Source organism: Populus alba, chromosome 3 (genome assembly GCF_005239225.2).
Source record: "Populus alba chromosome 3, ASM523922v2, whole genome shotgun sequence".
Lineage (NCBI taxonomy): Eukaryota > Viridiplantae > Streptophyta > Magnoliopsida > Malpighiales > Salicaceae > Populus > Populus alba.
The window spans coordinates 877,663-892,092 of record NC_133286.1 but is presented as its reverse complement, the minus strand read 5'-3'; the positions used below and the strand labels follow the sequence as shown (position 1 = coordinate 892,092).

At 30.9% G+C, this 14,430-nt stretch overlaps 1 protein-coding gene across 2 annotated transcripts; it reads right to left on the bottom strand.

Moving 5' to 3' along the window:
• Positions 1 to 3,996: 3,996 nt before the first annotated feature.
• Positions 3,997 to 9,580, bottom strand: LOC118056168 (zinc finger transcription factor YY1). 2 transcript variants are annotated; one of them, XM_035068289.2, is made up of 6 exons: positions 9,420 to 9,580; positions 9,109 to 9,167; positions 8,607 to 8,806; positions 6,762 to 6,851; positions 5,695 to 5,838; positions 3,997 to 4,959 (listed from the first exon to the last, which is right to left on the bottom strand). In XM_035068289.2, the coding sequence occupies exons 1-6, from the start codon at positions 9,515 to 9,517 to the stop codon at positions 4,423 to 4,425; spliced, it is 1,128 nt and encodes a 375-aa protein (XP_034924180.1). In that variant the 5' UTR covers positions 9,518 to 9,580; the 3' UTR covers positions 3,997 to 4,422. The 2 variants fall into 2 exon arrangements, with proteins under 2 accessions (XP_034924180.1, XP_034924181.1); XM_035068290.2 differs by lacking the exon at positions 6,762 to 6,851.
• Positions 9,581 to 14,430: the final 4,850 nt, after the last annotated feature.

Genomic DNA, 14,430 nt, shown 5'->3' with positions numbered 1-14,430 from the left:
TTCTTGTATCCCCATAGATATAGATAGATTTACATTGTAGATAAGAAAATGGAAACAAACCATATTATTTTCGCCGCGACGCCGCACATCGTGCGACAATTGCCATAGAATAAACGGAGAAGAACTGAACAAACAAAAGGGAGGGGTAGAGATAGTAGAAGGCAGCAAGAAGAAGAAAAGGCAGTAACTAGTAGCAACCACTGTCTGCCACCGCAGCAACACCATCAATAACAGCCACTAGAATCACCGTTAGCTCATTTATTCGAGCTCATTATTCCTGGTAATTCCCCCCTCCCCCATCTCCATTTACTGTTTATCTTCTTGCATGCACCGTGCACATTCTGCAAACAAGGAAATAATTACTCAGTTACTGTGCATGAGCACAGTAACTAGCTAATTATAATTGACTGGTTACTCTGTATGAGCATAGTAATAAGTCCATGGTTGTTACGGGCTGAATCATCAGCCCAGCCCAATATTCAATAGGTTGTATTCGGGTCGGCATCAACCTAATTCCATTCCGAGCCCAACCTAGCCAAAATATTTCTGTATAAAAACATTTTTTTTTTAATCAGTGATTTTCCCGTGCATTTTTCTTAATGTTGTTTAGTATTGGTTTATATTTTTATACTATAAAGATACAAATCCGGTATTAAAATATCAGCTTTTTGTCAAAACATTGCAAAAATTTTATATATATATATAATTTGTAATCATGCATACGGCCAAGTCTAAAAAAAATCATATTGTATTTTCATACAAAGAAAATTTCAGAAAATATATGTATTAGCATGCATTTTGACTTTAATAAAAACTCGTGATCGTAACCATGAGGCTTAGACTGGCCATGTAGAAGGGGAAAAAATTTTAAAAAAAAAAAAAAAAAAGCAAGATTCTCAATAAAAAAAAATGTTAAGGCATTAAACCAGAAAAAAATTAAAAAAAATAATAATTGAGCAAACCTGAGTTAACTCGCCAACCCCACGATCATGGGCATAGGATTCACATAATCTTATAGAAAAGAAAGCGAAAAAAAATAAAAACACGAAGACCAATTCCACAAAAACTAATTATTAAATGATGAAATTAAAAAAATAATCAATTTTAAAAAAAGACCAAAGCCAACCCTTGTGAACCTTCAAAGCCTGTAGCCCAATAAAAAAAATATTGGGAGATGAAAAATGAAATAAGAAATTAAATTAAAAAAAAAGATAAATAAACAAAATAAACATCTCTAAAAACCATAGGGGCAAATTTTGACATGAGAAAAAAAAATCAAATGACGAGAGATGAAATTGAAATAAAATTTAATTCGTGAAAGGATTTAAAAATATCAAAAAAATGAGGACCAAATTTGATATAAAAATCTAATAAAACCTAATGATAAGGGATGAAATTGAAAAAAAAATAAAACAATCGAAAGAAGATAAAAAATAAATAAAATAAATAAAAAAGAAGACAAACAACAATTTAAAGAATAAGAACTAAATTGGATATGAAATATAAATGGTAGGACACTCTCATACTTTGGGCTACCACTTTTATTTTTTATTAATATTTTATATGTTTTTAATAAGACCAATTAATTTCTTGTATTTTATCTTAATTACCCACTAAAAAAAAAAGAATAAAAACCTCATAGTTATTTGACTTAAAAACTAGATTTTTTTTTTAATAAATTATTCAGGAAGACGAAGAAGAAGAAGAGTATCCAGACTCTTTATTTATAGACTTGATATATAAATGGGCTGGCAAAAAAGTAATTTGTTAAGGGCCAAATAATTAAAAGAAATTGTCGAAGAATAATCTGTAATGAAGTTTAATCTTAAAAGTAAGTGGAATCTATCTTCCTTATCTATTTTTCTTAAAAGTAAGTTTCACGGAAAAAAATTATTTAGTTTAGGAATTTTATTTTTCCTTATTTATTTATTTTATTCAATTTAGGAATTTTTTTTTTATTTATTTACTTTAAGATTAGGTGGAGTATAAATAGAGGTGATTAGTTTATAAATGAAGAACTTAATATATCTTCTTGCAACGTTTTTTTTTATTTATTTACTTTAAGATTAGGTGGAGTATAAATTGAGGTGGTTAGTTTATAAATGAAGAACAACTTAATCTATCTTCTTGCAAAGTTAGATGGAGTTAGCTTGATGCAGCACAAAGAAGATTCCATGCATTAGGAAGGTAAGAAAAATGGCACATACATTGTCAAATCTTGCAATAACATCATTGACAAAATGGCACACTTATTACGGAATTTCATGTTATTTATACTTGTATTTTTTTATGTTATTTTTATCTACATCAATATTTTACATAGAAACATTTAAAAATATTTGTTATGTAATTATATAGAAAAACAATGATATGTTATGTTTGTTATGATGATGATGATCTAGAGATAAAAATGATGGAGATAGAAATAGAGATAGAGGTGATGGTAGTATTTGATGGTTGTTGTGATGGTAGAGTAATAGGATTATTGTGGTGATGGGGTTGTGGGGGTGGTAGTTGGGTTAATGGCAATAGCAATGGAGGTCGTGATGGTTGTTGGGTGATAGCAGCAAAGATGAATGTCTTAGTGATGAGGTGGTGGTAATTAAAATTATTAGATAATATTATGAGTAAATTATATGTAAAATAATTTATAAAAATTCATTGAAAATGTTTTTTAATAGATAAACCAAATTTAAACAGTAAATGAACTTAGTTTAGAATGTAAAATATTTTATGTTGACTGTTTTTTTATAAAATATATTTTACAAGAAACAAATGCAAAATACTTTAAAAACATTCTTATAACATATTTTATGTAAAACAAACACCCTCTAAGTATTATTTTTTTTCTTTCTTGTGAAGTAAATTAAATATTCTTTCACTAGTTTTTATTATGTTGGCTATAAAACAAAACAAATAAGTTAATGAATAAGTTATTATAGATACAATTGAAATCTTTTTAATAGGTGGCCCACAAGTAAAGAAAAATAATTAATAAATTGAAGGGCTTGTGTATGATAAGGATGTAAAGTATTTCACATATAAAATGTGTAATTTTAATGTTTTAAATATTTTACATGTAAAATATTATAATGTTTGATAAGTAATGATATAAAATAAAAAATGATGTGTTGTGATAATTATGTAAAAAATAATAACTACAGTGACAATAATAATAATAATAATAATAATAATAATAATTATTATTATTATAATGGGTTGAAAGGTGAAGATTATAATAGGAGAGGAATAGTGACGATCATGGGAGTGTTGGGGTGGCGGTGGGAATAGCGGGTGGTGAGGAAGAATGAAAGCTAGATGCTAAATAACTTATAATTTTAATATGTGGAATTTAAGACCCTGTTTGTTTTTATGTTTTAAAAGTATTTTTGATAAAATTTTAAAAAAATTATTTTTTTTTTGCTTTAAATTAATATTTTTTTATGTTTTTAGATCATTTTGATGTACTAATATCAAAAATAATTTTTAAAAAATATAAAAAATTATTTTAATATATTTATAAGTGAAAAACACTTTGAAAAGCAACTACAACTACACTCCAGACTCTAAAAATTACATGATTCTCATAAAATACACATGACAACTTTGTTTATAAATTGTGTGGTTAATATTTTAACAAAGAATAAATAGATATAGAAGAGAGAAAATATATCTTATTAGAAAAATTAAAAGAAAGATATAAAATAAATCTTTTTATAATAATTTTAGAGAAAACTTTTATATTTTCAAAACATAAAATATAAAATACAGGGCATATACTTTGTCTCCATCATGTCCATCTCCCTCTACATCTCTATTTTTTTTGTTTGGACACAGTAACCAAAAAAAAAGCTACCTAAGAGAATCAAAAAAAAAATGAACTAACTAATTATAAAACTTCTGCCTCTTGCCCCAAAGCTTTCTTCAATGGACTCTTGATAAGAAAACAGATATTCTATGATCCAAATCTTTCTACCTTTGCAATAAAATAGAATATCTTTTCAAATTTAATTACAATTGTATAGAACTCTAATTAAAGTTTACTCAAGAACCTCAACAGAGAAGAATCCTCATGAGTTGTAAAGATTTGGCAGGGCTAAAGGAAGTTTTGGCAGAGATTCTGCTCATCAATCTTGAGAAAAGCAGGAAATGGCACCCTTCCACCCATCACTCTAAGCAGATCCTGACCAAATAATTTCTCTAACCATAAATTTATCAGAGAGCATGCAGCAATTGATTGCGTTTGTTTGGGTAAAAATCGTTTGGAAGGCGGAATGGTGACGGGCAAAAATTTAAGAATGGCTTCTGTTGTGGGAGTAGAGGGAGAGATCATTAGACAATATAGCCCAGTAAAATATGAATTTACTTAAATTTATTTTGAGAACTATTACAAACGCAAACCCCAAAGTATAACAAGGTGCCCTAGTCTTCATCCTCTGTCTCTTCGTCATCGTCCTCGTTCCCTCCATACCTCCATCCATCCTCTGCATTGTCGTGATCCTCTTCCTCGGTTTCTTCACTGTCTTCTTCATAAATGTCATCCTTAACTGGCCAAGGTTTTTTCACTACATTTAATGTGGCAGGGGATGAACTTGAACCTTTCCGTTGCCTGATTTTTACAGGAGGGGTCTTCAAGTTTGGCTTGGTCCTGCTGTGTTTCTGACTTTTCCCATTCACACGCTTTCCACCATAAGCATCTTGATCACTGGCTTCATCCATCTCATTATCAGCATTAGAATTTGCATTCTCAGCATTCTCATCTGCCATGTGGTCAGGATGCTCTCTTCTTAGATGAAGTTTGAGCTTGTATTCATGGATGTAGTCCTTTTCACACCCTTCATAAGGGCAAATGTATGGTCTATCTGATGAAGCAGAGCCATAAACCCCAGAAGGAGGCTTGGGATTTTTCAGTATCCTCTCTGGAGGTGTAGCATATCTCACCACGTCCAGTGTCGGATTCTGTAGAATTAAAGAAGATTCTGATAATCAGATTGCAATTTTCATAATTCAAAAGTTGTTTTTCATAAATAACTTACGAAAAAATAAGTTAAAATAACTTTAAGTTAGAATTATGATTGATAAAAAAAATACTGGAAGTGACTTTTAAAAAAAAAAATGGATGTGGTATAACTTAGAAACCAAAAGTTAAAAGTTAAAAATGTAACTTTTGATTCAATAAAAATTGTGACTTGATTTTGTAACAAACTTTTGTCCAACTTATTTCCATGGCATAGCCAAATATTGAAAACTGTTTTCCAACTTAATTTCTATAACACTAACAAACATCAGAAAAAAAAAAAAAAAAAAAAAAAACATCCTCGCAAGAGTGAATCAATCCCAAACAATAATCTAAATCAATCTGACCTGTATGGTATATGATATAGTTTCAAGGGTTCCAAGACATTCAGCATTTAAAATTGAGTAATGATCCATCCTCCATAATCATAGGTTTTCTCATCTCCACATTGTCTTGCATACAATAAGTACTTTATTTTAAAAAATTAATGCAAGTCAATGAATGCATCAAGGTGGAAAACTATGCCTTCACCATATGAAAGACATTGCAAATATTATCGGTTTGTTCAAGAGCATCAGAGTGCATAGTATATGTTGATCCCCGCTATAAAAAGACTACCAATTATGAACAGTGGAATGGCACATCAAAAACATTACAAGTGAAGGAATGAAACCAACCTTTTCATGATGAGATGCGATGTGGTTCTTCAGCTTGTATTCATGAGCATATCTCTTTCCACATTCTGAGTAAGGACAGATATGATAGTTTTCTTGTGAATGTGTTTTCATGTGAGATCTCAAGTTGAAGTCCAAGGAGAATGCCTGCATCAAACAAAATCAAGCTTAGATAGAAGTACTGCACTGAATAACAAGTGGTGCATCCACCACAACACATGTAAAGAAGACATCCAAGGCACATGACATACAATAATGCAAAACAAGTCATCTGTCACGGATGATAACTCTCACAAAGCCTAGAACACTGAACACAACAGTTTTCTGCCTTAGATTCATGCTTAACTTGAAGCAACTGTTTCCTTTGAAGCTCCCAACCATCTGCCAAGTGCAACAATCAACAAACAAACAACCACCCCTTCCCTGTTTTTAAAAAAAATAAAAACAAAATAAAAGAGCAGAGGGAAAGAAGGTTTCGTAACCCATCCAGTCTCCAAACCTAGTAGTCCAAGGCATATTAAGTTATGAAAGACTGGAGCTGTTTTATAAAACAATTCTAATTGAAAAAGGAAATCAGGAATTCCTGCACAAATGTGGTATTTCTCCAACTGATTGTTTCCCATGAATTTGGAAAACCCAGTTTCTGATTACAAATTGTTCACTGCTTTCTGAATGAAAAAGAATATGCAAAGATGACAGTCTTTCGTTTTTAGATAAAAACAAATTTTTTATATATAAATAGATGCATATCCAATTTTCCTTTAGAGAATGAAAACCAGAAATGAACAAAACTGAAATTGGAAATGAAATTTTTTTTGCAACTTAACTGTTTCCAAATTGCTGAACTTAAAATACAGGTTCAAAGTATAATTGCAGAATTTGGAAATATCAACAAACTGGTTGTTAAATGAGAATTACAAATAATAAGAAACCTGAATGTAAGACAGTAATGGAAGACTAATCCGGGCACACAAGAAACATAAATAAGTTTACTTTTATAGAGAACATAACAATCTAACCATCAACATGTCAACTAATTACAAGAAAACAGTTAGTGAAAGATTTATCACCTTACCACAGCCTTCATGAGGACATACAAAATCTCTTTCACCAGTATGAATTAAGAAGTGTCTTTTCAACTTGGAACTATCTAAAAATTTCTGCAGCATATACACACCACGTAAATGCCATAATACAAGTTTAGAAAGAGGAAATAGTAAAAGATAACTTATGAGAAATATAACATTTGAAAGCTAAACATAGAGTGAAAATAAGCTTTTTGCTAAAAAATTACACTTAAGCATACACTGGCTCAATCATTACAGAAATCTATGCCATGTATGCAGGTTCGTTTTTCAACAACAAATAATTTGACCACTCTTGTTTTGCCCATTTAGTGTTGGTGGCAATGGCAAGTCCGATAAAATTTTAATATAAATTTGGTTGTGGCATCTAGGTATAGGAGTCTAATTCCATATCAAGCTAAAAGCCAAAAAAATAACTCAAGTCCTTTGAAAAAACATTTAATATTTCCAATCAAAACAGGGATGAGCAGCCAGCCATGAAAGTAATGATCTAAGAAATGCATCTGAATTAATGTCAACAGCATAAAAGCTCTACTGTTCCTCCGACTCCAGTGCACTTGTTCTCCAGCCAAGAATGGGGTACTAAGCCAGGCCAACCTACCCAGATTGTCTTTTCTAGTACCCTTCTCCAACTCCACTAATAAATCTAAGTAATTCCATACAACAAGAAGACAAAGGATGTTGTAGGCACATCAAACAAAAGAATTCAATAGTTAAACATCAGATCTTCCTGCTTGGACATGCATCCCAAGGGAATCGAAAGATACTTCATGCTAAACATATTTTTTTTGGTCTATAAAATTCCCGTGGTCACTAACAAGCCAAATAAAAACACCATGGATTTCCTATAGAGGAAATGAACTTCCAAAGAAAGCACCAATCCTAGTATTATGACACTTTATTTAAGGAATTCTCCTAAAACATATCACTATAAGAAATCCAACACGTCCCATCAACCAAGTTCAATCACTTTCAGTACTGGATGAATTCTTAGGAAAGAAACTATTGACCTGAACTCCCTATCCCACAAGGCTCAATGAAAACAAGGCTCCCATCGCTCCCCTAACCAATTCTACCAGCAACCATAGAAGATAGCTCTGAAATCAATCTATCTTCCAAACAATTCTTTATATCTGACATAAAATATTAGCGCGAAACAAGAACCTTATGCTCAATTACGTCAATAATCCCACCTCCAATGAAGCATGAAGATCTTTCCCTCTCAGATTAACAACAATTAATTTGACGAGGCCATTCCAAAAACATAACAAGACCTCAGAAGTCATGCACTTAAACATAAAAGTTCAATGGAATAGAAGATCCATGTAAAACGAAAATCAGAATACTCTTGACAACAACACTATGATTTCTTGCCTTCATTGTATCTTGAGGAGAAGAATGCTTTTTCATTGACTGAGAACAAGAGTTATTGCAAAAATACAGATAGGTGGAGTGCAGACAAATAACAATCTCTTACATTAATCACTATGCAAGGTCAACTTAACATCCAAAATAAGCTGCAAAGTAAAAACAGTTGATGTAATGCATTCAGAGTCACTGGAGAGTTTTGTAGGAAGGTATCAATCATCTAATTCAAAACTTCCACAAGAGGATCTGCCCTCTTTTTTAACCTTGGCAGAGTCCAGCTTCATGCCAGCTCATCTATGAACAAAATCTCAGCTGAAATCATAGCAGGTAACATAGACATTGAAACAAGAAAGTAAACACAACATGGTATACATACAAGGTACAAACACTCAAAGGTTTCACCAAAAAAATCACAATATCTCCAAGAAACAAAGTAAAACCTAAAAAGGTTGAGTTAAGCACCTTTCCACATCCCTCATAGTGACAAATATATTGTCTCTCTCCATGGATATGAGAATGCTTCCTCAAAGCGCCTGCATCGATAAAGGTCTTTCCACACCCTTCAAAACTGCAAAGGAAAAGAACTTCAGTAGTAGGCTCTGGTTCTGGCTCCGGTGCCGGGGGCTCTTTTGCCTTTTCTTTCAAGACATTCAATTGATTCTCTGTAAGTAACAGGTCAAAGAAGAGAGTTAAGTAAAATTAGCATAATTAAACTAATAAATAAAATTTCATTCGACTGAAAAAGCTCTCAAAAAGTTTATCTTCCATGACTGCAAGAAGGCTCTACAAAACAAAACCTCAGCAAAGCAAATCAATTGCCAAGTCTTACATTGTTTACATTGAAATGCTATTAACTCAAGAGACAAGCATATTATTGATGATTTCTCAATAGATTTGTACAAAGAAACATCAGATTTTATTTATAACAAGAAAAAAAAAAAAGATTCAGACTTGCATCATTTACCTGCTACCCATTTGAAAAGAGAACACTTTCCACCTGTTGCCACCACATCTTGAGGCACCCTGGGACAACAGAAGAAGCATCGATCAGATTGTTGGCTTAACTCTCATCAACCCAAGTTCCAAAAAAAGAACACCTAACCTAGATCTCCAAAGAAACCAAACATAGAAGAGCTAAAAGAAAAGAAAAAATCATTGCTTGAACAAAAAAATCGAGTCTTTTGGCTCCTAAATCAGAAACCCAAAACAAATAACAATGAAAAGAAAGAAATATAATTGTACAAAAAGTAAAGATAAGAGAATTAGTTAAATTACCATTCTTTGAACCATTTAACAGCAGGAGTCTTTGATTTGATAATGGGGCGTCTCTCGAATATATTGTGAGTGAACTGATGATGGTGATGAGCCTCCATCTTTTTCTTCAAAGAAAAGCAATAGGTACTTCGATTTAATTGAGGTTTAGGGTTAGGGTTTGCATGAGAGGGGGACAAGGAGATAGAAGAAAGATGAACAGTATAGAGCTTCAACGGTGTCCCTGTCTCTCGAGAAAGCCAAGACTCGGCTGACTACTATAAATTAATATTTGGTAAACTAATAACTTTAATTAAATGATATTTTTATTCTGTTTTTTTTTTAATGTAAAGTTTTAATAATATCTCAATTAATTAATAAATTTTCATGATTATGAAGGTATTAATTTATAAAATTTTAACTGCAGCTTATTTATAAGTAAGTTTGTTTAAAACTTTAAATTATAAGCACCAAAAAAAAAATTGTTAAAAATTTTAATATTTCACTTGGGTGAGCTAAATAAATGAGTTATTTAGAATATTCATAAAAATTTTAAAAAAAAAAACTTGAATTAAAAAAAATTATTCAAGAAATTAAATTAAAAAAAAAATAATAAGAAAAATTAAAATAAAAAATGGTTTGGTTTTGGTTTCAAATTTTATAAATTAAAAAACCCAACTGAAAATCGAACTAAAAAAGTGAGATTATATATAATTAAATCTAATCAAAAAAATTATTTTTTGTCTTATAAAAATCACGACTTAAATGAAAAATGTTCAATTTTATTTATTTATAACTCATTTGAATTTATTTGATTTTAATAAAACTTTGGTCAAGCGGAACTAATTAAAATTTAGGCTAATAAGATTTAGAGTTTATAAAAGTTTTTAATATTAGATAAAAAAAAAAAAAAAAGTAATCATAATTAATGTAGGAATCCTTGATAAAAAAAGATTTTGTAATTGACTAGTTTATTAGAATCATTCTTTAATTAGAAAATTAGAATGTTAGATTTCTTATTAGGTTAGGATTTTCTTTTAGTAGTTTAATTCATTTATTATTTAGGAACTCGGCCTATAAATAAGCTTGTTATAATCTTAAGCATTATATACAAGTATAATGAGATTTTGAGAAAAGCTATAAAGGTATATCTTTTGAGAAAACTCTTAATAAAATATCATTCTTCTTCTTATTTCTTAGCTTTGTTCTTATAGATTAACCATTACACTCTATCCTTTTTTTCCAATAAGTGGAATCAGAGCTTAGGTTTGATTATTTAACATGGTCAATTCAAACTTTCTACTTCAATGTCCTAGGTTGACAGATGACAACTATGAAACTTCATGTATTCGAGCAAAAGTTTGGTTAGGTTCCCAAGATGTATGGGATATAATTAAAAAAGACTTTGAGGAGCTTATAAATAAAGCAATGTTGACTTCAGCCCAAAGGGTAGCCATGCAACAAGCACAAAGGAAGGATCAACTAGCACTAATAATCAGTCATCAATATCTGGATGGCATCACTTTTAAGATAGTGGCCAATATAATCACTGCCAAATAAGCCTTGAAAGTTTTGCAAGAATCAAACTAAGAGGCAGACAATATGAAAAAGGTACATCTACAAAAACTACGTGGTGATTTTGAAAAGTTATATACACTTGAATTAAAAAATATTCCATAATACCTTGCAAGAGTATTGGTTATATACAATCAAATGAAGAAATATGGGGAGAAGATAGAAGAGACATATAGTAGAGAAGACCCCACACTCGCTGCAAAAAAAGTTCCATTATATGGTGGTTGTAATAGAGGAGTTGCAAAATATGGATATTCTTTCAATACAAGGTCTCATGGAAAAAATTACAAGCCCATAAGAAAAGAGTCAATGAGATTCAAGACAATATAGGTGCACAAGCACTTTTTTCAAAACAAGATGGTTTTGAATATTCCCAATGAGAAAGAGAAAGATTTGGAAGAGAAAGGCGAGGAAACCTTATAAGATCAAACGGTCAACCCAATAAAAGGAACTGATTGATCAATTCAACTGGCAGTAGTAATCCAAGATCCAGATTTAACAATAGGTTTGACAAATTAAAAGTTAAATGCTATAAGTATCAAAATACAAGTCATTATGTTAGGGACTACTATAGTCCAACCAAGAGGGTTGAGAGGAATGCAAATCTTATTAAAAAAGAAGAGAAGGAAGTCACTCTACTACTAGTGCATAATGAGAGAATGCAAGACAAAGAGAACATGTGGTACCTAGACAATGGAGCTAGTAACCACATGTGTGGAGACAAAAACAAGTTCATGGAACTTGATAAAACTATAAATTGTGTTATCTACTTATCAAATAGATGTCCTACTTAAAGCTTCACTGGCATGATTCAAGTACAAAAAGCATGGAGTAGAAGAAAACCAAGAGTCTCTCAATTGAAAGTTTTTGGAAGCATTGGTTATGAGCATGTAGATGATCTAGTAAGGATCAAGCTAAATAACAAGACCAAAAAGATGATCTTTGTGAGTTATGATCAAAAGTCCAAAGGATACAAATTTTACAACCCTAATGAAAAAAAAATGGTGATTAGTAGAGATGTTGAGTTCAATGAAGGAGTATGGGATTGGAAGGTAAATAATGATGAGAAATATGACTTCTTACTAACTTTTAATATAGAGAAGGAAAGATACGAAGATCATCAAAAACCTATAATTATACCTCCACAAACACCAATCAACTCAATATCTTCTTTCTCTAGTGAAAGCTCAAGTAATGGCACTCCACCAAGAAAGATGAGGAGTCTTGATGACTTATATGAGGTAACTAATCATATTTTATGATGTAACATTATATTGTTATCTTGCTACATGTGATACTATAGTGTTTGAAGAAGCAATAAATATACAAAATAGAGAATTGCTATGGTGAGGAGATTGCATCAATTGAGAAAAGTAACATATGAAAATTGGTTCCTAAACCAAAAGAAAAGAAGTCAATAAGTGTTAAGTGGATTTACAAAGAAAAGAAAAAATGCCAAAAGAAAAAAAAAAAAAAAGCTATCGTAAAAATCAAGGAATTAATTATAATAAAGTTTTTGCTTTAATTGATAACATTAAAGGTAAGCTGCAAGAAATTGTAGACGTACAGGTCCGAAAGTTAATTTCATTTGAAAAAGTTACGAATTCAGTTAAAGGTTTAGACGTTTGAAAAAATAAAATTAATATTGGGTATAATAGTGAAATTACCTTCATTAATTTTTTATAATGATGAAATACAAACAACATCAACGTTATTAAGGCAAGATATCGTGAAGAGAAAAAAAAATAAAAAAATAATAACAGTTAATATTAAGGGGAAGTGTTGAAGTTTAATATCAACTAAAATTTAAAGTTTATAAGAATTTTTAATATTATCTAAAAAAAAATTCTAATTAATGTAGGAATGTTTAATAAAGTAACAAAATTAAACATGTCACGTAATCTTTTTCTTTTGTTAGTTTGTAGGGTAGCGATTAATTATTATTTTGTAATAAGAAAAAAAAAAGACATAAAACAGTACTAAGACAGAGAGCACGAGACAGAGTTGTGTTTGGTTGATGAATCGACAAAACAAAACAAAATATAATGATGTTAATCATCTAGGTGGTGGTCCAATGGTAAAAAGCTTAGGACCAAGAGGTTTGCTCCCTTTATGGTCTCAGATTCAAACCCTGGGTTGCTCATATGATGGCTACTGGAAACTTACATGGTCATTAACTTCAGGGCCCGTGGGATTAGTCGAGATGCGCGCAAGCTGGCCTGGACATCCACGTTAATAAAAAAAAATACAACTATGTTTCACGAAACAATTTTTCATCAACGTAAACAAAATCAAACATGTCACAGAACATTAATACATGGGCGATCTTGGCACATTCAAGGCTTTCAAATATTTGATCAACGAAGCAAAATGAAGATAAACTTCAATTCGTTTGCTTGCGTCCCACTCTTCCTGGTTTCCTGGACGATTCATCAGCTAGCTATTAATAATAACCCTTTGGGCAGACAAAGCTTTTCCTTACTGCACAGATGACACTTACACAACTGGGTGCAACCCATCTTCATCCATGAAAAGATGGCAAAGAAAGTAGAAACATAACTGCATGTAGAATCACAGGGCACCAAACTTAACATATTAAAGAATAATATAAATCATATTCTAGAATTTTATTTAACAGTTTAAGTTATAGGATTAAGATGGTTTTTTAACATGATATCAAAGTCTTGATAATCAAGTGGTCACAAATTCAAATCTTACAACCCTTATTTATTTGATAAAAATTAAGTATAAGATAATATAAATTTGTACAAGTTTCAAGCCTAAAAAACTTTTAATTAAAAGGATGTATTAAAAAATAATATAAATTATATCATAAAAACCTTACCTAATAACTTATATTATTAGATTAAAATGGTTATTTAACATAACCTCTGTTGCTGTATCCTTTGGGCGCCCACTGTCGGGAATCTTCTGTTTGGAGACTACGTGCACTGCAGGTTGATTTTACACGCAAATTATATAAACAGAAAAGAGCTGTGGCCAACCCCTTGACTGGTCATTGGCCAAAATGTATCATTTGTTAATTAGTCTTTTTTAAATAAAAAAAAATAGGACACTAACACAATAAAAGAAAAAATTAGGGAAATAGCACTTTTGTTTTTGTTTGTTGCGCTACTAAGATTAACGCAACCAAGTTGTGCTGCTGGGTGTTGGTTGCGCTATTTTCAATAGCTGATTTCCTGTATTTTTTTCGTAGGTGTGTTAGTTTGCAAAAAAACTATTGTTGAATGTTGTATTTTGAAAGGAAAAAAGAAAAAAAAATACAATATTTAACTGATTATTTGAGTGTAGTAATATCAGCCAATATCTCCCATAAATATGTCTTCCCTTCAGAAATGTCATAGCTTGCATTATCTAGGTGGTGGCCTACTAATAAAAGTTTGGGATTAAGAGGTTTGCTCCCTCTATGGTCTCAGGTTCGAATTCTAGGTTGCTCATA